Below are 25,560 nucleotides of genomic sequence, written 5' to 3'. Positions count from 1 at the left end.
TGAATTAAATATCTCATGTTTAACCACTATAAGAGCCAGCGGCAAATCCCAGCTCACGGCCTGGAACTCGTATCCCTGAAAACGTCTAATGCAAACAGTGAAAAGGTTGGAGTGCTGTTATGAATATCGCTCAGCTCTCAGCCAGTCAGATTCGAGAACCAGAGAGAACTATTGTATATATTTTATATCTGCTTTATAAGTACTATTAAAACAGCTAATATTCTAGTAATATGCAAGCTAATAAGCAACTAGTTAAAAGTGAGAATTGTTCCCCATACTAAAGTGTTACCATTATATTTGTTATAACAATATTTATTTGGATTTTTTTTTAATACACAGCTTGTGTTCTTTGTTCAAAAGCGTGATTGTGCAACTGAATCGTTACTTATTCTTAAACAAGTAGCTTGTGGAACAATTGTATTTGTTTCAATCTTGAGTTGTTCTTATCGTATCAATGTATACATTACAAAAAAATATCTTGTTTTATTTTTAATGCAGCATCCAACTTAGGTCAGTTCTTAAGCTTAGCTAAAATCATCTGTTATCTAAGTGACATTTGTCAAGCGTTTTGATACCCAGTGGCGGTTTATGAGAAAACTTTCGACGTGGTCTAACTCGTGACAGACCTTTGCACATTAATTTGTCTTTTGAATTGTCTCTTTATCTACAGCAGCAGGGGGAAAAAAACTCCCACTTTTCCAGGCAGCTTCAGGGCTCTCCATTGCATGCTCGGTTGGAGACAGGAGAGCTGGCCTCAGCCCAGAGCGTTTGTGGGTCTAAAGTTAGCAGTTAGTGGCTAGCTGGGAGATGGTGGGACTCTGGCTAACAGCCTGTTCACATAGTGTCTTCAGGGCCCATTGCCAGTGAGAGTCAGCTTAGGATGGACATGTATAGGCCTACTATCTGCAAACATGAAAAGTAAGAATGTAGGCCATATGTCTTCTGTAAATAATGCAATGAAATGGACTAATTATATTAACTTTTTGTATGTTTATATGTGTATAGAGATGGAAAATTGTGATTGAATTTTGAATGAATGACTGTTTGAAAACAGTAATTATTTTTGCAGTTCCATTTGGTGAAGCAAATTATACGCCTTTATCACACTTCCGCATTCGGTAAGCAGATCTTCAAATAGTAGCATAAAATAACTTCCACTGTAGCCTGTATCAATGACAGTGCCCATAGCATGGGATAGCAGATAACCACAGTTTACTGTCATTATTCTGGTATGATAAAACAAAGAAAAATTATGTCATGTTATTCCAATTGTCATGATTTAAAGTAGAGCACACAACCCTACTGTATGTTTATTTTCCCATGTTACTTTCTTGACAAAATTACTTCCTTTTTCAAGACTCTGCAAATGGAGCCCACATCTTTAAAGGTGCCCTAGAACCAGTTTTTACAAGATGTAATATAAGTCTAAGGTGTCCCCTGAATGTGTCTGTGAAGTTTCAGCTCAAAATACCCCATAGATTTTTTTAATTAATTTTTTTAACTGCCTATTTTGGGGCATCATTAACTATGCACCGATTCAGGCTGCGGCCCCTTTAAATCGCACGCTCCCTGCCCTCCGAGCTCTGGACTATAATACAGTGCATTTACAAAGTTCACACAGCTAATATAACCCTCAAATGGATCTTTACAAGATGTTCGTCATGCATACTGCATGCGTCGGATCATGTGAGTATAGTATTTATTTGGATGTTTACATTTGATTCTGAATGAGTTTGATAGTGCTCTGTGGCTAAAGCTAACATTACACACTGTTGGAGAGATTTATAAAGAATGAAGTTGTGTTTATGAATTATACAGACTGCAAGTGTTTAAAAATGAAAATAACGACGGCTCTTGTCTCCGTGAATACAGTAATAAACGATGGTAACTTTAACCACATTTAACAGTACATTAGCAACATGCTAACGAAACATTTAGAAAGACAATTTACAAATATTACTAAAAATATAATGTAATCATGGATCATGTCAGTTATTATTGCTCCATCTGCCATTTTTCGCTATTGTTCTTGCTTGCTTACCTAGTCTGATGATTCAGCTGTGCACATATCCAGACGTTAATACTGCCTGCCCTTGTGTAATGCCTTGAACATGAGCTGGCAAATGCAAATATTGGGGGCGTACATATTAATGATCTGCTGCCATCTAATGGCGTATTAATGTAACTTTTCACTTTACGTAAAAAAACAATGTTACGTAACAGTCGGTGTTATGTTGAGATTCATTTGAGACTCATTGTATGTCATTTCCATGTACTGAACTCTTGTTATTCAACTATGCCAAGGTAAATTCAATTTTTGATTCTAGGGCACCTTTAAATTATTACATTTATCCCTGCCTAATCATGAATACGTGGTTATATGCTTGCCATCCTCAGTAACGGTGTAATATATAAGCCACACAGGGGGTGGCTGTGGTCTGTTCCAGGTCATGTTGCTGCAGTAAACCCTGTTACGTAAACAATAGAGGAAATGATGCATTCTGGCCTATAGCATGAAATCCAGAGTTCAGGGAGCTCAACCTCCCATGACATCTCTGCTTTACCTTTCACATATACTCTACTACAGCAATATTCAGACAGATTCATTTTGTATATAGTTAACATTAACAGGGCCAGAGATGCTCTGGTCAATGAACTGAACTGGCATATGTTTGTGTCTCGGGTGAATCGAAAACGCACCGCTACACTTGCCAAGACTATTTCTTTCTCTGTTCATCTGTTCTTTCTCCACTCACTCTGTTGTAAACACACACAAACACATCTCGTCCTTGCCAGGAGATTCCTCCACCCGCTCTGCCTGTGTTGTATCATCACAGCCCAGGCGTGGAGCTCTGTGGCCCTGTATGTTTTTAATGCTGGTCTCCCCTACAGCTACCAGCCGTCACAATCCTGACAGCTTTGAGTCTAACAGGAGCAGACACACATCACCACTATGTACATACAGTCTACATGCTGTCTACTCACAGATGCTCTGAGCAGTTTAACAGATTGGGTTGACATAAAAAAGCAGTATGTTTTGTTTTGGATGTTTGATTTTTACACTTAAAGTATATATGATACTACCCTTCACAGTTTTGGTGTTTGGTAAGATTTATTAATGCTTCTGAAGGAAGTTTCTTATTCTCTCCAAGGCTGCATTTATTTGATTTAAACAATTAAACAGTAATAATGTAAAATATTTCAAATTGTAATTTGTGTCTGTGTTGGTAAAGCTGAATTTTCAGCATCATTACTCTAGTCTTTAGTGTGACATGATCTTTCAGAAATCATTCTAATATGGTGATTTGGTGCTCAATAAACATTTATTATAATTATCAGTGTTGAAAAGAGTTGAGCTGCTTAATACTTTTGTGGAAACCACCAACCGAAAAAAAATCTTATCTCATTAAAAAGGTTTTAAAATGAAATTAAAATATAAATAAGTAAATTGTTTTATTGCTATTAAAATGTGATGATATTTTATTGATAATATTATACATTATTTACTTTCATTATTAAAACTGTCTCAAATTCAATTTGCCAAACCAAGTCATGTCAAAGTTGTCAAATTTACTTCTACGCTAAACCCTAATGCTCAAAATAATTAATTGGTTTGAGTAGGGCAAACTCAAATTAAACAAATTAGTTAAATCAAATGAACTTTTATGAGTATTTAGAACTTTCTTTTTCTTTTTAATTTTAAGTAACCTGAATTGTTTCATTGTTTTGAGTTTTATGAAATTGTTTCTTTAATTTAAATAAACTTATATTTACCTGAAACTGGCCTGGGATTTCTCTTTCCCAGCATGCTTTGCCATGACACTCGAAAGGGAGAATAAATGCTAAAATTAAGTGTTATATAATGTGTTTTTGTTTTTTTGTGCAAGATTAATGTTAAGTGGGGTATTTAGTAGTGTTTAATGCTTTGCTAGTTTGAGCAACAGGTATTAGTTTGAGAATAGATATTTTATAAATGTTCTATATTGCCATACTCTTTCAGCAATTGCTATGCTATAATGTTATCAAAGCATTGTGTTACTAATTAGCATTTGCTGTATTAGCTAGTTATAAATCGCTAAATTTCTAGTGGAAAATTGCTGTTGTGCTTCAGGAGACCTGAGTTCGAGTCCCAGCTTGATATTAAGTTACAATTACATGATCATTTTAAGTTTAATGTATGAATTAACATACTCAAAAATTTAAAGTTAAGGGATTAGTCCACTTTTAAATAAAAATTTCCTGATAATTTACTCCCCCCCCCCCCCCCCATGTCATCCAAGATGTTCATGTCTTTCTTTCTTCAGTTGAAAAGAAATGAAGGTTTTTGATGAAAACATTCCAGGATTTTTCTCCTTATAGTGGACTTCAGTGACCTCCAAACGGTTGAAGGTAAAAATTACAGTTTCAGTGCAGCTTCAAAGGGCTTTAAACGATACCAGAGCAGGAATAAGGGTCTTATCTGTCTTATCTGGGTCTTAATGTTTCATTCATACCTATCTGACAGAAATTTTTTTGTGAAACTGGGTAATTTTTCCTCTTCCACTGCTCCTCTGACTTGTGGCCTTCCACAAGGCTCTATTTTTGCTCCCTCTCTATTCTCTCTGTACATGCTCCCTCTGGGCTCTACCCTACGAAAGCATGGGGTTTCTTTTAATTTTTACACGGATGACACTCAAATCTATCTTCCAGTCAAGAAAAACAATTCCACTGCGATCACCTCACTTCTCCAATGTTTAGAGGAGGTTAAATTATGGCTAGCCCAAAACTTCCTCTTCTTAAACGAGGACAAGCTTGAGGTAATTGTTTTCAGTCCCAATGAGAACTCTCAGTGTATAAGCCCTGAGCTAGAAAGTTTATCCACTTTTAGATCGACACGGGTGCAGAACCTAGGTATTATTATTGACCAGCATTTAAAATTTGATAGACATATCTCCTCTGTTATTGGATCCAGTTTTTATCAGCTCTGTTTACTTTCTAAAATTAAAAACTTTCTCACTCCAAAAACTCTCGAAATGGCTGTTCATGCGTTTGTTACGTCCCGTCTAGATTACTGTAATTCCTTATATTGCATTATATCTAAATCTCAAATTGCGCAACTTCAGCTTGTCCAAAATGCTGCTGCCAGACTTCTTTTAAAGTGTCGTAAACACGAACACATCACTCCTATTCTTAGATCCCTTCACTGGTTGCCGATTTGTCAGAGAATAGACTTTAAAATTCTTCTCTTCGTTTATAAATCCCTACATAACAAAGCTCCTGTCTATTTATCTGAACTCCTTCATCCCTATACTCCACCCAGAAGCCTCCATTCTTGTGATCAGGCTTTGCTGGTCGTTCCACGCGCTAGACTAAAGCGTAGAGGGAAGCATGCATTTGCGGTGGCAGGGCCACGACTCTGGAATACCCTGCCTTTAGAGATTAGGCTGGCCCCTTCCTTGTCTATTTTTAATTCTTTGCTAAAACCTTAGTGTATTGAATACTGTGATATGGTAAACTTTTAATGGGTGGTTTTATATTTTCTTCTGGTTTATTTTGTGTATGTGTGTTATTCTTGCTTTTCTGTAAAGCATTTTGGTCAGCCTGGGGGCTGTTGGAAATGTTCTATACAAATAAAATTGACCTTGACCTTGAACTTATCTAGCGAAACCATCGGTCATTTTCGGAAAAAAATACAACTGTATATGCCTTATAAACACAAATGATCAGCTTGCACGTGTTTCCGCTTTCCGTATTCTTCAAAAAGTTTACGTTGTATGTCCTACGCCTTCCCTATTCTACTTACGTAAAAAAAACGAAACTGGCGCCGCGTTCGTTACGTAAGTTGAATAGGGAAGGCTTAGGACACACAGCGTAAACTTTTTGAAGTTTACGGAAAGCGGAAACACGTGCAAGCCGATCATTTGTGTTAATAAAGCATATACAGTTGTATTTTTTTAATGAAAATGACCGATCGTTTCGCTAGATAAGACCCTTATTCCTCATCTGGTATCGTTTAAAGCCCTTTGAAGCTGCACTGAAACTGTAATTTTGACCTTCAACCGTCTGGAGGCCATTGAAGTCCACTATAAGGAGAATAATCCTGGAATGTTTTCATCAAAAACCTTAATTTCTTTTCAACCGAAGAAAGAAAGACATGGATGACACAGGAAAATTTTATTTAAAAGTGGACTAATCCTTTAAGAGCAATCAAAATGCTTGACTACAAAATTGAAATCTGCCAGTTCTGCTTGCTTAAACTTTCAATTTCTTAACTTAAAAAATTTGATGTTACTGATTACCTCAATTATTTTGAGTTTTGCCAACTTATTCAGGTTTACAGTGTATAGCGCTTTTCACAATACACATTCAAAGCAGCTTTAAGGATATCTCCATGCATATTCTAAGCATCTGTCCTCTTCCAGCAGGTAAAGATGATGTGCGAAGTGATGCCCACGATCAGCGAGGACACTGCGCTGAGCCAGCGTGGCTCCCAGAGCAGCGCCTCCGACCCTGACTCCCACTTTGAGCAGTTGATGGTGAACATGCTAGATGAGAGAGACCGTCTGCTGGACACCCTGAGAGAGACACAAGAAAGCCTGGCCCTTGCCCAGCAGCACCTGCAGGACGTCATTTATGACCGGGACTCACTGCAGCGTCAGCTCAGCTCCGCACTGCCACAGGTATGACAACTACACTTAAGCTTTGCTGTTGATAAAGGAACACTTGATTTCAAGTAACCAGACTTTTGACTGTCAGCATAAAGTCTGGTCCACATATCAGCTTGAAAGCACGATTAAACAAAAACAACACTGTCTTGAGCTAGACATCATATTCCCATAAGGATATCGGAGTACCACCGGTGCTGTGGAAAGAAATGATAAATGTTGATTTCACACTCGTAAGATACAGTTAGCTCGTTCCTGTGCTGTGCGATTCAGTCTTTTTTTTTTTCCACAGCTGAGAGACTGTAAAAACATGGGCATGTCACAGCTGGCCATGTGTGATTGCAGCAGCTGAAACTGGTGATACTAAAATCTGCATCCAAGTCTGTCCTCCCGAACAAAGAGGACTAAAAATCACCAAGCGCGGTTTTCAGCTGCGCTACTATTGCCCAGAGACATGGGGAAAAAGCGATGGCTTACGTAATCACGCCTAAATCCAGATTAGCTCTACGCTCAAAGGAAAAGTGTGTCAGTAATTCTAGTCACAAGTCCTTACCGCTCTCCTTCCAGAAGTCTCCGTGGTCCTGGCGGAGGAGAAAAGAAGGTTTTGTTGTGTGGTAGTTCTCACTTTGCCTCAGTGATACTCTTGTTCCTAGTGGAGGTTTTAGCTTTGCTTACGGTACCGAGGGCGATTGGGTCTGTGTTGTAGAGTATGAAAAAAGGGTGTTGTGGATTTGAGTGTCATGTACACTACTCTTTTAAAAGTTTGGGGTCAGGAAAGTTTTTTTTAATGTTTTTGCAAAAAGTCTCTTATGCTTTCTAAAGCAGCATTTTATAAAAAATACAGTAAAAACTAGTAATATTGTGAAAAATTATTACATTTTAAACTTTCTATTGTGATATATTTTAAAGGCAGCAGCTGTTTGCACTAAGTGCAAATAGCAACAGATGCTATTTACATTGTGAAAATAGCGATATGTTCTGTTTACACTAAGTGAAAATGGCATGTTTTCTTAGCAATAGATGCTATTTACATTGTGAAAATAGCGATATATTCTGTTTACACTAAGTGAAAATAGCATGTTTTCTTAGCAATAGATGCTCTTTACATTGTGAAAATAGCGATATATTCTGTTTACACTAAGTGAAAATAGCATGTTTTCTTAGCAATAGATGCTATTTACATTGTGAAAATAGCGATATGTTCTGTTTACACTAAGTGAAAATAGCATGTTTTCTTAGCAATAGATGCTATTTACATTGTGAAAATAGCGATATATTCTGTTTACACTAAGTGAAAATAGCATGTTTTCTTAGCAATAGATGCTATTTACATTGTGAAAATAGCGATATGTTCTGTTTACACTAAGTGAAAATGGCATGTTTTCTTAGCAATAGATGCTATTTACATTGTGAAAATAGCGATATGTTCTGTTTACACTAAGTGAAAATGGCATGTTTTCTTAGCAATAGATGCTATTTACATTGTGAAAATAGCGACATGTTCTGTTCACACTAAGTGAAAATAGCATGTTTTCTTAGCAATAGATGCTATTTACATTGTGAAAAAAGCGATATGTTCTGTTTACACTAAGTGAAAATAGCATGTTTTCTTAGCAATAGATGCTATTTACATTGTGAAAATAGCGATATGTTCTGTTCACACTAAGTGAAAATAGCATGTTTTCTTAGCAATAGATGCTATTTACATTGTGAAAAAAGCGATATGTTCTGTTTACACTAAGTGAAAATAGCATGTTTTCTTAGCAATAGATGCTATTTACATTGTGAAAATAGCGATATATTCTGTTCACACTAAGTGAAAATAGCATGTTTTCTTAGCAATAGATGCTATTTACATTGTGAAAAAAGCGATATGTTCTGTTTACACTAAGTGAAAATGGCATGTTTTCTTAGCAATAGATGCTATTTACATTGTGAAAATAGCGATATGTTCTGTTTACACTAAGTGAAAATGGCATGTTTTCTTAGCAATAGATGCTATTTACATTGTGAAAATAGCGATATGTTCTGTTCACACTAAGTGAAAATGGCATGTTTTCTTAGCAATAGATGCTATTTACATTGTGAAAATAGCGATATGTTCTGTTCACACTAAGTGAAAATGGCATGTTTTCTTAGCAATAGATGCTATTTACATTGTGAAAATAGCGATATGTTCTGTTCACACTAAGTGAAAATGGCATGTTTTCTTAGCAATAGATGCTATTTACATTGTGAAAATAGCGATATGTTCTGTTCACACTAAGTGAAAATGGCATGTTTTCTTAGCAATAGATGCTATTTACATTGTGAAAATAGCGATATGTTCTGTTTACACTAAGTGAAAATGGCATGTTTTCTTAGCAATAGATGCTATTTACATTGTGAAAATAGCGATATGTTCTGTTTACACTAAGTGAAAATGGCATGTTTTCTTAGCAATAGATGCTATTTACATTGTGAAAATAGCGATATATTCTGTTCACACTAAGTGAAAATGGCATGTTTTCTTAGCAATAGATGCTATTTACATTGTGAAAATAGCGATATATTCTGTTCACACTAAGTGAAAATGGCATGTTTTCTTAGCAATAGATGCTATTTACATTGTGAAAATAGCGATATGTTCTGTTCACACTAAGTGAAAATGGCATGTTTTCTTAGCAATAGATGCTATTTACATTGTGAAAATAGCGATATATTCTGTTCACACTAAGTGAAAATAGCATGTTTTCTTAGCAATAGATGCTATTTACATTGTGAAAATAGCGATATGTTCTGTTCACACTAAGTGAAAATAGCATGTTTTCTTAGCAATAGATGCTATTTACATTGTGAAAATAGCGATATATTCTGTTCACACTAAGTGAAAATGGCATGTTTTCTTAGCAATAGATGCTATTTACATTGTGAAAATAGCGATATGTTCTGTTTACACTAAGTGAAAATGGCATGTTTTCTTAGCAATAGATGCTATTTACATTGTGAAAATAGCGATATGTTCTGTTTACACTAAGTGAAAATAGCATGTTTTCTTAGCAATAGATGCTATTTACATTGTGAAAATAGCGATATATTCTGTTTACACTAAGTGAAAATAGCATGTTTTCTTAGCAATAGATGCTATTTACATTGTGAAAATAGCGATATATTCTGTTTACACTAAGTGAAAATAGCATGTTTTCTTAGCAATAGATGCTATTTACATTGTGAAAATAGCGATATATTATGTTTACACTAAGTGAAAATAGCATGTTTTCTTAGCAATAGATGCTATTTACATTGTGAAAATAGCGATATATTATGTTTACACTAAGTGAAAATAGCATGTTTTCTTAGCAATAGATGCTATTTACATTGTGAAAATAGCGATATATTATGTTTACACTAAGTGAAAATAGCATGTTTTCTTAGCAATAGATGCTATTTACATTGTGAAAATAGCGATATATTATGTTTACACTAAGTGAAAATGGCATGTTTTCTTAGCAATAGATGCTATTTACATTGTGAAAATAGCGACATGTTCTGTTCACACTAAGTGAAAATGGCATGTTTTCTTAGCAATAGATGCTATTTACATTGTGAAAATAGCGACATGTTCTGTTCACACTAAGTGAAAATGGCATGTTTTCTTAGCAATAGATGCTATTTACATTGTGAAAATAGCGACATGTTCTGTTTACACTAAGTGAAAATGGCATGTTTTCTTAGCAATAGATGCTATTTACATTGTGAAAATAGCGACATGTTCTGTTCACACTAAGTGAAAATGGCATGTTTTCTTAGCAATAGATGCTATTTACATTGTGAAAATAGCGATATGTTCTGTTTACACTAAGTGAAAATGGCATGTTTTCTTAGCAATAGATGCTATTTACATTGTGAAAATAGCGATATGTTCTGTTTACACTAAGTGAAAATGGCATGTTTTCTTAGCAATAGATGCTATTTACATTGTGAAAATAGCGATATATTCTGTTCACACTAAGTGAAAATGGCATGTTTTCTTAGCAATAGATGCTATTTACATTGTGAAAATAGCGATATATTCTGTTCACACTAAGTGAAAATGGCATGTTTTCTTAGCAATAGATGCTATTTACATTGTGAAAATAGCGATATGTGCTGTTCACACTAAGTGAAAATGGCATGTTTTCTTAGCAATAGATGCTATTTACATTGTGAAAATAGCGATATATTCTGTTCACACTAAGTGAAAATAGCATGTTTTCTTAGCAATAGATGCTATTTACATTGTGAAAATAGCGATATGTTCTGTTCACACTAAGTGAAAATAGCATGTTTTCTTAGCAATAGATGCTATTTACATTGTGAAAATAGCGATATGTTCTGTTCACACTAAGTGAAAATAGCATGTTTTCTTAGCAATAGATGCTATTTACATTGTGAAAATAGCGATATATTCTGTTCACACTAAGTGAAAATGGCATGTTTTCTTAGCAATAGATGCTATTTACATTGTGAAAATAGCGATATGTTCTGTTTACACTAAGTGAAAATAGCATGTTTTCTTAGCAATAGATGCTCTTTACATTGTGAAAATAGCGATATATTCTGTTCACACTAAGTGAAAATAGCATGTTTTCTTAGCAATAGATGCTATTTACATTGTGAAAATAGCGATATATTATGTTTACACTAAGTGAAAATAGCATGTTTTCTTAGCAATAGATGCTATTTACATTGTGAAAATAGCGATATGTTCTGTTTACACTAAGTGAAAATAGCATGTTTTCTTAGCAATAGATGCTATTTACATTGTGAAAATAGCAATATATTCTGTTTACATTAAGTGAAAATAGCATGTTTTCTTAGCAATAGATGCTATTTACATTGTGAAAATAGCGATATATTCTGTTTACACTAAGTGACAATAGCATGTTTACTAAAACCTAAACTATTCTTCACTTTTTACGCTTACACGAGGGTCAGCGTACAGTGCATGTGACGCAAATTTCATCATCAGAACAGTACACGCGTACTGTACGCACACCGCACCACCAGATTTTTGTAGCCATGCATACTTGTATGCGGAGGTGGCACATGTGCACTTTTTTTTTTTTTTGCAATGATTAATTTATCCACAAGGTGGCAACCATGCCCTGTGTGAAAGGTGCACATCTTTTTTTAATCTTGCGTGGCCCAACCAGACATTGGTGGGTGGAGTTAGTGTAAATAGCCTTTGCCAACAAGACAGGCTTTTTACATCAAGTGTAAATAGACACTCCGTATTTGGCGATGTAATGTATTCCTGTGATTAGTCCAGTTTTTAGTGTCACATGATCCTTCAGAAATCTTTCTAATATGCTGATTTGGAGCTCAAGAAACATTTCATATTATTATCAATGTTGTGCTGAAATTTTTGTGATTCTCCATACTGATCCCAAACTTTGGAATGCCAGGAATGTCTCTTCATAGAAATTTTGCATGGTATTTAAGCAATTTTATGAAAAATGTTTAAGGGATTGTTCACCCTACAATGAAAAGTCTGTTGTTATTTCTGTTCCAAACATTTATGACTTTCTTCTGTTAAACACTAAAGCTTTTTTTTTCCATACAGTGAAAGCATTCAGTGACCATGAGCTGTTCTGAAACAGTTATGTTATAGTTTTATATGAGGAACAGATAAAAGTTAAGATTCAAATCATTGTGTTACATTCGTTTACTATGCTTTCATTATATGGAAAATGGCAGCGTGAACATTCTTCAAAACATCATCTCTGTTCCACAGAAGAAAAAATGCCATGCGGGTTTGGAACAGTGTGACAGTGAGTAAATGATGATACAGTACAAGAACACAAAAGAGACATAGATAAACCCAGTTGAATTACAGATATTAGCATGTGACTCATTTCTGGACATTTTACTATCCAGCGCTACGTGATCATTTTACAAAAAGAGTGGTGTGTAAACCGGGTCAATAATGATGTATCGATTGTCTTTGTGTCATGCTGGTACTCAGACACACTGTTTACTGATCATGTTAAAAAATGAGATGTTGAATCTCTCGATCTCTTACACATGTGCAAATGACTCCATTAATTAGCGTGGCAGCGCTTTATTAGCCCTTGCCACATCAACTCCACGCTAATGCTTCACGAGGCTCTTTGGCGGAATAAATCTGAAGATGTATACCAGCAGGAAAGCTATGTTGTTATGAGCTGTTGTAATTGAGAAACCATGAACAGTGTCTGCTAATGTTTTTTAAACAGCATTGAAATAGATTTTATTCACAGTGATTGTTTGGTGGTGTTTGTAATGGCCACTTTACACAGTCTACACTAATTGCATGATGGATGTAGGCTTTTGCTTATTTGATGAGTTAAATGTCAAGTTATTTATAGGTTTGCACAAATCTGTTTTTTTTTTTTTTTTTTTTTGTTAATTTGTTTTATGCCTCCTGTAAGCTCATTTTGTTCTCACTGAGCTAAAGCTTGCAATGAATGTAAGGAGGGAACAATGCTATATGTTTGAAAAGTCACATGAGAGAAGGCAGTGCCCTTGATGGATTATGATTGACTTTTCACTTTTTGCCCACCTATCATGTTCACAGACCGTTTGCAAATTAGCCTGAATTTGTCAAAAAAATGGACAGATTAATCACAAACCACTTGCCCAATTGTACAGAACAATCCCAGAGTTAAATCAACTCTGCTTAGAGAACATATGGTCCCTCTCTACATAGAGTTAAAATAACACTGAAGCAGAGTTAAAGTTAATGACATAATATGCTGTTTGTGGAGTTGTTTAATTTAATGTATTTTATCTTCAGTTGATTTCATCTAAGGCTGTGGCTGAAGTCGTGTGTAGTTATTATGTTTCTCTTCAGTGATTCTGCTTGTTGACAGCAGGTGTTCATCACTAATGTTCAATCATAACTTAATTAATCACTTAATTATCTCATTAACTTTAACTGCTTCAGTGTTACTTTAACAATATATAGACAGGGACCATATGTAATCAGAGCCGAGTTGGTTTAACTCTGGGGATTTTGTTGTGTGGACATCAGGCCACTTTTCAGACTGTTTGTTTTTATTTACACTCACTTCTTAGGAAGATATTTGGAAGAATGTCAGTAACCAAATAGATCTCGCCATAGTAGGAAAAATAAATACTATGCTAGTCAATGGGGGGGGGCGAGATCTGTTTGCTTTCTAACATTCTTCCAAATATCTTCCTTTGTGTTCAGCAGAACAATGAAGTTATACAGATTTGTAACAACTTGAGGGTGAGTAAATGAGGACAGAATATTAATTTTTGGGTGAACTATCCCTTTAAAACTAGAAACTCTTTAAACATTAGTTTGGAAATGTGTAGCAAATGTACACTGAACTAAAAAAACAAAACAAAAACAAACAAACAGAGACTTTGCTTCCTCCATCCAGCATTGTTTTGTAGATGGTAATGTAAACAGGTTGTCTGAATCTGATCCACGGCGTTCAGACTTGTGGAACCTTTCCGAAACAACACTTTGACCTCCTTTAGCGTTTGACAACATCTGAGGTTTGGGCTCATGGTTTAGACTGTGCATTAAATCTGGGCTCTGATGAGAAGGGAGATGAAATAGGCTGAATTATCGCTGCAGGGTGAACTCGGCTGTAGAAGAAGAGGAGGACAGACAGGAAAGGGGGAGGATGTAGACGGAAGGTGGAGTGATGCGGAGAGGAAGTGGCCTGGTTTTAGCCACTGTTGGTTATCTGATATAAAGCTGATATCTCGTTCTCTCTCTAGCACATACACCTTAACATTCAGAACTCTCTTAATAGCAACTGTATTCCCCCAAGATGCCCTGGGGGTCAGACTGTGATTATGTCACGCACAGTAATGTCTTACATCCTTCTTTACAGCAACAACAAGACTTTAACTGTTATGCTGAAAGGCAGGTTTTAATGTGGGGTCACTTTTTACTGTTTAATTTAAAAACAAGAGCCATCTTAATCATTGCAATTTTAACAACAGCACTAAAGTTCAAGTCATTTATAGTTTGTTTTATACTAGAACACAACCATTACCATTGATTGGCCCCTCTAAGTAACTGGCTGATTTAGCTGTGCTTTAGTGTGTAAAAGCTGATGTGTATTTAAAACTTAAGAATCAAAGTGGAATCAGGGCTGAGAAATCCGATTTTCCTTTATTTAGCTACTTAAAGTGTCCCTATTATGCCTTTCTTAAGGTTCCTAATTAGGGCTGTCAAACGATTAATCATGATTAATCGCATACAAAATTGGTCTACTGCATGCACCATTACCATAAGTGAATGACTATCAATTCGCAAGACATTGTATACAATGTATGGACAGAAAAGATGGCATTGATCGTTTCGAGCCCGAGCCCGAGTCCGACGATGAAATGTCTGAAGTAGTCGATCATCCAAAAACTGATTGGAGCAGGATGTTTATCTATGGTAAGTGTCACCTTAGTTTGCATTATTTATAGCAGTGTCATTATTATACTTTATGTAGAAACTGTATCAGAATGTGAAGCGAAGCTGAAAACCTCTTAACATAAGATAAACATTTAGGCCAGATGTGTAGGCTACTAACTATTAAAGGGTTGGTTCAATGCGATTTCACTTATTTAACTTTAGTTAGTGTGTAATATTGCTGCTTGAGCATAAACAGTATCTGCAAAGTTACAGCGCTGAACGTTTAATGCAAACGGAGATATTGTCTTTTAAAGTTATGGCAGTTTATTGCCTACAAAAACGACCGATTTGGACTACAACAAGCTTCTTCCCGGGTTGGTGACATCATGAACCCTTGCTATTAACATAAACACTGCCCCCGGGAACACGCAACAAAGTGGGCGAGGCCATGTGGCGCAGCAAAATGGAAGTGGAAGAGTTGTTTACACCGGACGCGAGCGGCGCGACGCGACGCGTCAAAAGATATAGAACCCATTATAATCTGTGATATTTTCTACACTGGATGCGATGCTGAAGACAGTTTCCAGAATCTACACGAGTTCAATGCTGGATTTACACAAAAGCTATTACTGAAAGAAGAAGCAGTTCCCACTTTAAAAACAGAAGCTGCTGTTTATTGGCTTCAAACTGTAAGTACGTTTTATTGTTTGTACATGTCTTTTAAACGTAATGTTATAGTTCTGTTGCTATTTTTAATGCATCAAGGACATATACAAAGAGCAACTCGTTTTTGCTAGCCAGTTAGCTAAATTCTAGTGCAACAAACACCAACAAACGTCTCTGTTCATAGACAAACAGTTGTTCATGCTATAAATTAAACGCAACCTTTACAAAAATGCGACTACTCAGTCATGTATTCGGCTACAGTAAAGCTTTAATCAGGATAAAACTGTATATTGAAAGCTAACAAACAGCAGTGACAGCATATCTAAACACTTTGACACAAATACTAAATTAAATACCATTCATAAACGTTCTTTAAAAGCTGCGATTGCAGAGGTTCTGCTTTATTTGATATTTATTTATTTGATTCGCTCAATTTGATACAGCAATATAGTCGCCATTATTTACATTTCCAGCTTAGCGCGTAACTATGAATGGTAAGGGGCGTGGCGTTTCCAGACGCTTCAGCGAATCACGACACACTGGGCCCGCTACCAGCCTGCCAACCAATCTGAACGCACTGCGTATTTCGGAGGGAGTGGCTTAATAGAAGCAGGAAGTCAAATGAGCCGTTCATATGAGAGTGGAAACCAAACAGAGGTGTAGAATAAACGTAAAATACATAAAAAATACAGCGTTTTCAAAAAAACGAAGCATTAAGACATGTTAAACTGTGCCCCCAAAACACAATCAAGCCTAGAAAAAAAAACACTGAACCACCCCCTTTACAGAGTAAAAAATGGCTATATCATTGTTTGACATTACAATGGGTGTTTGCGGTTTACAGAGAGAATACTTCAACTAGTTCTTAACATCATATTGCAATACAGATAGAGCTCCACTCTACTGTAATAATAAAAACGCAGAGGAAATAAAACGTTTTACAGTCAAGTGAAGTCACCGTTATTTATATAGCACTTTTTACAATGCAGATTATGTCAAAGCAGCTTTACAGTGATAACTGGTGTATAATTTGGCTGCACAGCAGCTCTTAAAGAATAGTGTAAATGCAGGCAGATCAAAGCACTGTTGAATAAATGTCAAGAATAGTGTTGAATATCAAATGTCAAGTCAAATGTCAAGTGTCCCCAACTAAGCAAGCCAAAGGCGACAGCGGCAAAGAACCCAAACTCCATCAAGTGGCAAATAGGTGTTTTATTTCAGTTCCATCCAGTTGAGGATCGTATTCATCACGCCGGTATGGACAGTCTGTTGAGGAACCGTGGCACTGGCTGTCGTGTCGATGAGCCGAGCACAAATATGAATAGCTGATAATGCATTACACTTTGTAAACAAAAGTTGTGCTCCATCCTTGATCATTACTCCAAGTAATAAGACAGAAAAGCTGCATTAATCAACATATTTTTAGACAATATTGGACCCACATCTGAATAGCAGAACTACAGAAACGTGAGTTAGCTGGTTAGCAGGAGACAGACAGACTAGTGTGTACGTTACACAACATAACATACAATACTACGAATTTTGAATGATCGCTTGATTATATAAACAACGATTATTAATCATACTTACAGGTTGAGATTCAGAGGAGCAAACTGGTCTGAATAAACTGGGCATTTATCCATATTTTAAGACCAAGCGTTTTGTGAATCCTACATTAAACTCCCTGAAGTTTGAGAAGCAGTCGTCATTAAAATGACGGGAACACAACAAAAGATTGTACTACTGTGCTATTTGAATGAATTTTCCTTGGCGTCTACATGTCCAGTAAGTGGGCGGGCAATATGCTAATGTTTCGTTGTGACATCAGAACGAAGCGGCTTGGGATTCGTTTTACAAACGACTTGTTTAATTGACTCCGAGTCGACTCTTACTTTTGAGAAACAATAACTTTATATATGGTGCACTTTTAGATTTAAAACTTTGCAGGATTTTTTCATTCACTGTAAACCCGGATAAGTAGAATCTACTTAAAAAAAACCGAGGTAACTCGTTGCCTTAAATTTTTTAAGTAATGTTAACTTAATAATTTGAGTTCATTTAACTTAAAATGTTTTGTAATATTAATTACTTTGTAGTTATTATACATAGTATATTTAAGTTCAATGTACTAAGCAAGTTAACTTGCCACCAATCAAAATGCATCCATGCCTCCCATCATGCATTGCTGCATGAATAAAATATGAGCTGAATTGTTTTAGTAATTTTCTTTATTCTCACTATTTAAGTTTTGCTGTTTTTCTGTGACTTTTTAGTAGCTTGTTTTCTAATGTTCAGAGTTGAACTGTTTATCAGAATATGTTGCTTATCAGAGATTGAGCTCTAAATTAGATCAGTGATTCAGATCAAATAATGATTATGTGATAACATAATCAACACCACCTGATCATCTTATAACTTTGCTTGTCTGGTTAATTTTAATGCAGTTAAAACTGTCCAAACAAAATTTAATATTAAAAAGTCAAGGGTCAAGAGCTCAACTAAAACAAACCTTGATCTCGATGGTGGTAACTTACAAAATGAGAGTTTCTAATTTGGTGAAAAACTACAGTATAAAAAGGTAAATGTTTGGAAAAAATGTCTGTAGAACAGCCAAAACAAATGTTCCAACTGTTCATCAACAGCTCCTTGAATTCACACACACAAAATGGACAAAATGGCGTCATTACCTGCCACAAACCATTGTGTAGGAGGCGTGGCCAGGAGAAAAACTTCATAATTTAAGTGCATTTAACTTACATTTATTAACACATTCAAATACACCCACAAATTAGTACAATATACTCATATTTTATAAGTAAAGCAACCAAACTTAAATATTTTAAGTATATTGTAGTTATATTTTTAAGTTAATATAAAATCCGGGCTAAGAGTGTTCGAGCTATGTTTTTGCTTTTTGCTTTTTTTTTTTTAGGGCCCAAGCGAAAATTCGCGCAGGGCCCTCTTGTTCTTCTAAGGATTATTATTATTTTTTTTTTTTTTTTTTTTTTTTTTCCGTCTTCCGGGGCTTTTTGGGGGCCTTAACATGCTCAAAAACTCTTGAAAATTGGCACACACATTGGAATCCGCGGCCATTAGGACGCCGGAGAGGCTGGTACCCGGGCGTGGCAGGGGGGCTCGACAGCGCCCCCTTGAAAAAAGTCTGAAAATTTGGTCCATATATTAAACATGCTTGCACGTATTAGTATGAAACTCGGTACACATATAGACCTCATCGGGCCGAACAACTTTCGCGCTCTAAGTTAATCGCCACGCCAACAGGAAGTCAGCTATTAAGGGTTGTTTGAAAAACGCATGCTCTGGAATTTGATATACTCCTCCTAGACGATTAATCCGATCGCCACCAAACTCGGTCAGCATGAAGTCAAGACACTGATGATTAAAAATTGCCAGGGGATTTTTGATATCTCGAACGGTTTGGCCGTGGCGAGGCAACGAATTTATGGCGAGAAAAAGGAAACAGGAAATGTGTTATAACGTCTTAATACATATATTGATCTTTATGAAACTTCACGAGTGTGTTCGTTATAGGAGTCTGATCACATGGATGTGACTATTGTGAGTCAAAGTTATAGCGCCACCAACTGGCAGCAGGAAGTGTATCACTTTTTGAAATGTTTTGAGATCACCCTCTTATTTTTACCTGATTTGCTTCAAACTTCATCAGTGTAATGTCAATACACAGCAGATGTAGACCTATGACAGGATTTTTGATATTTGAAATATTGTTGCCATGGCAACAGGTCAAACTGTAATAATATTCTTGAGTGTTTTTGAGGCTCTTAACATGCTTCAAATTGCATGAAACTCGACACACACATCAATATTGTCAACCAGTAGACATGGACAAAGCCATAGAAATGGGCGTGGTGGAGGGGCTCAGTAGCGCCACCTTTTGACAAAAGTGGGGGTTAGTTTTTCCTACAGTCACCAAACTCGGTACACATATTATTCTCATCAAGCCGGACAATTTTCTAATTTACATTCATTAGCTCCGACCAACAGGAAGTCAGCTATTTTGGTTTGAATGTTAATTTTTTGAAAAAACAGGCTATGAATTTTATACTACTACTCCTACAGGGTTTATCCAATTTACACCAAGCTTTTTTTAACTTGTTGCGAACACATTGAAGTTGTTTAATTGCAAACGGATTTTGGATATCTCAAACGGTTTGGCCGTGGCGAGGCAACGAATTTATGGCGAGAAAAGGGAAACAGGAAATGTGTTATAACTTCTGCATACATTGATTGATGTTTATGAAACTTCAGGAGTGTGTTGGTTGTAGTAGTCTGATCACATGGATGTAACTATTGTGAGTCAAAGTTATAGCGCCACCAACTGGCAGCAAGAAGTGTATCACTTTTAAAATGCTTTGAGATCACCCTCTTATTTTTACATGATTTGCTTCAAACTTCATCAGTGTAATGTCAATACACAGCAGATGTAGACCTATGACAGGATTTTTGATATTTGAAATATTGTTGCCATGGCAACAGGTCAAACTGTAATAATATTCTTGAGTGTTTTTGAGGCTCTTAACATGCTTCAAATTGCATGAAACTCGACACACACATCAATATTGTCAACCAGTAGACATGGACAAAGCCATAGAAATGGGCGTGGTGGAGGGGCTCAGTAGCGCCACCTTTTGACAAAAATGGGGGTTAGTTTTTCCTACAGTCACCAAACTCGGTACACATATTATTCTCATCAAGCCGGACAATTTTCTAATTTACATTCATTAGCTCCGACCAACAGGAAGTCAGCTATTTTGGTTTGAATGTTAATTTTTTGAAAAAACAGGCTATGAATTTTATACTACTACTCCTACAGGGTTTATCCAATTTACACCAAGCTTTTTTTAACTTGTTGCGAACACATTGAAGTTGTTTAATTGCAAACGGATTTTGGATATCTCAAACGGTTTGGCCGTGGCGAGGCAACGAATTTATGGCGAGAAAAGGGAAACAGGAAATGTGTTATAACTTCTGCATACATTGATTGATGTTTATGAAACTTCAGGAGTGTGTTGGTTGTAGTAGTCTGATCACATGGATGTAACTATTGTGAGTCAAAGTTATAGCGCCACCAACTGGCAGCAAGAAGTGTATCACTTTTAAAATGCTTTGAGATCACCCTCTTATTTTTACATGATTTGCTTCAAACTTCATCAGTGTAATGTCAATACACAGCAGATGTAGACCTATGACAGGATTTTTGATATTTGAAATATTGTTGCCATGGCAACAGGTCAAACTGTAATAATATTCTTGAGTGTTTTTGAGGCTCTTAACATGCTTCAAATTGCATGAAACTCGACACACACATCAATATTGTCAACCAGTAGACATGGACAAAGCCATAGAAATGGGCGTGGTGGAGGGGCTCAGTAGCGCCACCTTTTGACAAAAGTGGGGGGGTTAGTTTTTCCTACAGTCACCAAACTCGGTACACATATTATTCTCATCAAGCCGGACAATTTTCTAATTTACATTCATTAGCTCCGACCAACAGGAAGTCAGCTATTTTGGTTTGAATGTTAATTTTTTGAAAAAACAGGCTATGAATTTTATACTACTACTCCTACAGGGTTTATCCAATTTACACCAAGCTTTTTTTAACTTGTTGCTAACACATTGAAGTTGTTTAATTGCAAACGGATTTTGGATATCTCAAACGGTTTGGCCGTGGCGAGGCAACAAATTTATGGCAAGAAAAGGGAAACAAAGTGTTATAACTTCTGCATACATTCATTGATTTTGATGAAACTTTGGCTTAGTCTTCGTTGTACAAGGCTGATCACATGGATTTGACTATTGTGATTCAAAGTCATAGCGCCACCAACTGGAAGCAGAAAATGTGTCACTTTCAGCATACATTGAGATCACCCTCTTATTTTTACCTGATTTGCTACAAAATTCATCAGAATAATGTTAAAACTTGGCACATGTAATCCTTTGAAAATGGGCAGGGAGGAGGGGCTCTATAACGGCACCTTGTAGTGCAGTAAATGTGGAGTGAATTTGACATAGTCCTTTGATGTTTAACCGTTTTAAGTGCCTATTGCCCGCTGTGCACAGTTGCCCTGAAGCCACCGGGGTGGCGGTGCCACCGGGCTTGGGCCCGCCATCGCTGCTCGCAGCTATATATTTTTTTTAAAGTTCATTGTATGTGTAAACATAACTTTCTTTAATGTTTAAATACCCCACCCCCCCCCCACACACACACACATATTTTTTTTTTAATTTCTGATTTTTCTATTTTTATTTTTCTGATTATTGTTATAATTATGCAAAAAAAAAAAAAAAAAAAATGTGAACATGAGTAAAATATATTGATTAATGGTCTGTAATTAACATATGACTGCCCATATTTAATATAATAATAATAATGATAAATAAAGATGATGATGATGATGATGATGATGATGATTATACCAGTTACTTGAAGTAATAAGAAGGAAGTAAGATGGATGCTATTTTTAAACACCAGATGAACCAACACATGGCAGTCTTATAGGCACAGCCCATTTAATTCTAAGGGTCAGTTAAAGTCTACTAAATTACGATCCCTGTAGGGTATTTTTGCTGCTGGGGTTGAACAGCTGTCTAGTCTCCCCTGTTTTCATGTCCTGTGTTGCTTTTTCAGTTTGTCTCTTGGACTCCTGTTCTCTGTCTGTGCGGTTGAGTTCTGCTTACTCATCAGCCCAAAGTGGTGTGCACACATCAATGCCACCTTTGAGTCTGGGTCAGCAAGTTTATGAGAAAGAGAGAAAAAAGGACCATAAGTCCACTCTCAGAACACCCACTGGTACCCTTCAGTGTCCAGTAAAACAAAGAAAAAATAACAATTTGTTCAATTGTTCGTTCATTCGTTTACTTCACTAGATTACCCTCCAGCTACTCTTATGATGCTGCACCATCCCTCTGTAACTGTCAGTGGGAGCAGGTTTTCCTTGAAGGATTTCTCTCTTTGAAGTTACCATATTGGCCTGAATGCATAATGTTGATGCTGTGTTTTGATATTTTTCTTGTGCCGAAATGTCAGGTAATGTGTTGAAAGAAGATATGTTGAAATTGGTTGAATGAAATTGTTCTAATGAATGCTGTTGAAAGCAAATTGATTGAATGAAATTGTTCTCACCAAATGAATTAGCAAAAAAGAAAAACGTAGGGCGCGGACTAAAGGTTCCAAAAGGGTTTTTTCTTACAGTAATTTTATTGAAGAAATATTTTGGTCTTTCATTTTCTTTTCATTTTCATAATTTTCATGTATTAATTGCATTTTATTTCCAATGTGTGAACAGCTTGTAAAGAAACTTTAAAAAATGAGACCTTCCTTCTTATAGGTTGTCTATAAATGTAGACTGATTTTTATCAAGATTTTTTGCAGAGAATTACCTCTTTTCATTCATTGACACATGTAATTAATGTTTATACAATGTTAATACCGAAAAGAGCTATTCTGTACCATAAAATCAATAAAATAGTTTGATTAATTCAAACTATAGTCTCACATAGATAGACCTATATATATTCTATAGTCTCAAGTATACTTTATAATCAACCTATCATAACTGTGTGATTTTAAATTACCTCATCTGTCGACACGGTACCGGTGAATTTAAAGGTCCTTGCACACAGAAGTCAGAAATTCTTGTCCAAAATTTTCACACATTAAAAAATAAATACGGCCTTTTTACACACTGCCTCCGAAACTTTCATTTGTCATAAAAAAAAAAAAAAAAAATCATATTTTCTGCATTTTTCGCATCCGTTGAAAGCATTTTGAAAAATGTTTTGACAATTCAGAGCCACCGTACAAGCGAACGCCAAAATCCAGAAGTTGATCCACTTCGTCTAGCAGCACAAAGCACTGTATGACAAACAAAGTGCGGAATGCAAAGAGACAGAAAATAAAGACAGACTGATTGTGGAACAGCTTTGAAAACAGGATGGTAGGTACTGATTTATGAAAGTTTACACAGTATTGTGCACAAGTTAGCTAAACAATATGCAATCACAGGATTGGATGGACCTAATATTTCCTCTTTCTTTTTCTCTTTTTAAGAAGAGAGAGGACAACAAAATCATCCTCATTGCTTGAAGACTCCATTTTGTATTGTTTTGTGAATTTTTTCTCAATGTATTAATTAATACGCTATACAATTAATACGGACTTTCTGTGCGTGACAAATTTTTAGGACAACAAATCGCATACAAAAATGTCAGACTCAGTGTGCAAGGACCTTTAGAGCTTGTGTGAACATTTCCACATTGCTATATCAAAGGCTTTCTAAACTGCTGTTTGCTCAACGCTGTCATTTTTGTTGTGTGTTTATTTTGTTATTGAGAGGAAAGCGCACAGCACATATTTACATATTCATTTAAATGTTAATTTCATCAGCGTGGATGACTTCGGGATGTTTGTTAACAGTACATCTATGCAAAGGTTCCAAATTTTACTTCTAAGCAAAGAACGAAAAATAGTTCGGCTGTGAGTATATTGGGGCATTCAATCATATTCAATCTCTTGTATGTTACATGTGGACTATAGTGTGAGCACGAGCAATAACTTGCTGGCTGCAGTTATCTTAATAGCCATTAGTGTGGCTAATAACAAGGGTTTCTGAATTCTACACACATTATAGCCCCTCTAACGGTGCATTCACACTTGTAGTTCAATTCGTTTGGTCCGAACCAAAAAGAAAAAAAAAAATTGTCCTGGTCCAATTAGCATTCAGATTGGCAATTTTATAACCGAACCAAAAGATACCGAACCTAAAGGCATAGGGATACATTCACAACCTGATTGGTCGGATTTTATGACGTATTGCATATTTCGAGACGGAATTTACAGAACATTCAAAACAATGCTGTTTGCTGAGGTAAATGTTGTGTGTGTGTAGCCTGCATATGATGGTATTTTGGCCAGCTGGGAACCCATGAAGAGCTTATAAAATGTGTAAAGTAGTCAAAACAGCGGCGGGTCCATCCGTCACACACAAACGATCTGCTGCGTGGAGACATGCGTCTGATGCCTGTGATGGCCAAATTCACGACTATGACAAGAAAAACAGATATGCGTGAGGATTCTGTTCTTTTTAGGGCCTCATCTTCCTGTTTTTTGGTTCGTTTACATGTCTTTGGTCCGTGTTGCGTTCATATATTATTCGAACTGCGCCAGAGTTCGTTTGGAAGCAGACCTAGACCCCTCTTTTTAGGGTGCGTTCATACGTTCGGTTCGTTTGGTTCATTTGGTCCGGACCAAAGAAAAAAAAAAACATTTAGTCCTGGTCCGGTTAGCGTTCACATTGGCAATTTTATCACCGAACCAAAGATACTGAACCTAAAGGCACAGGGATACATTCACAACGTGATTGGTCGGATTTTATGAAGTATTGCCTATTTTGAGACGGAACTTACCGAACATCCAAAACAATGCTGTTTTCTGAGGTAAATGTGCTTGTTGTGTGTGTGTAGCGGTGCGTAGCCTGCATGTGAAGGTATTCTGGCCAGCTGGGAACTCGTGAAGAGCTTATAAAACGTGTAAAGTAGTCAAAACAGCGGCGGGAATCTATCCGTCACACACACACACATGTTCTGCTGCATGGAGACGCGCGTCTGATGCCTGTGATGGGCAAATTCACGACTATGACAAGAAAAACCGACATGCGTGACGATTCTGTCCTTTTTAGGGTCTCGTCTTCCTGTTTTTGGTTCGATTACATGTCTTTGGTCCTTGTTGCATTCATATATCATTCGAACCGCACCAGAGTTCGTTTGGAAGCGGACCGAGACCCGTCTTTTCAGCGGTCTCAGTCCGCTTGTTTGGTGCGCACC

At 36.4% G+C, this 25,560-nt stretch overlaps 1 protein-coding gene across 1 annotated transcript in view; it reads left to right on the top strand.

The window, feature by feature from the left end:
- The window catches only part of ppfia2 (PTPRF interacting protein alpha 2), a 231,260-nt gene that overhangs the window by 34,239 nt on the left and 171,461 nt on the right, over positions 1 to 25,560 (top strand). The window contains exon 2 of the mRNA XM_067392208.1: positions 6,402 to 6,659. Coding sequence (XP_067248309.1) covers positions 6,411 to 6,659 — 249 coding nt within the window. The 5' untranslated portion in view covers positions 6,402 to 6,410. The remainder of the gene's footprint in view (positions 1 to 6,401; positions 6,660 to 25,560) is intronic.

Source organism: Chanodichthys erythropterus, chromosome 8 (genome assembly GCF_024489055.1).
Source record: "Chanodichthys erythropterus isolate Z2021 chromosome 8, ASM2448905v1, whole genome shotgun sequence".
Taxonomy (NCBI): Eukaryota; Metazoa; Chordata; class Actinopteri; order Cypriniformes; family Xenocyprididae; genus Chanodichthys; species Chanodichthys erythropterus.
The sequence above is the reverse complement of the archived record's forward strand: the minus strand, read 5'-3'. Positions and strand labels throughout refer to the sequence as shown.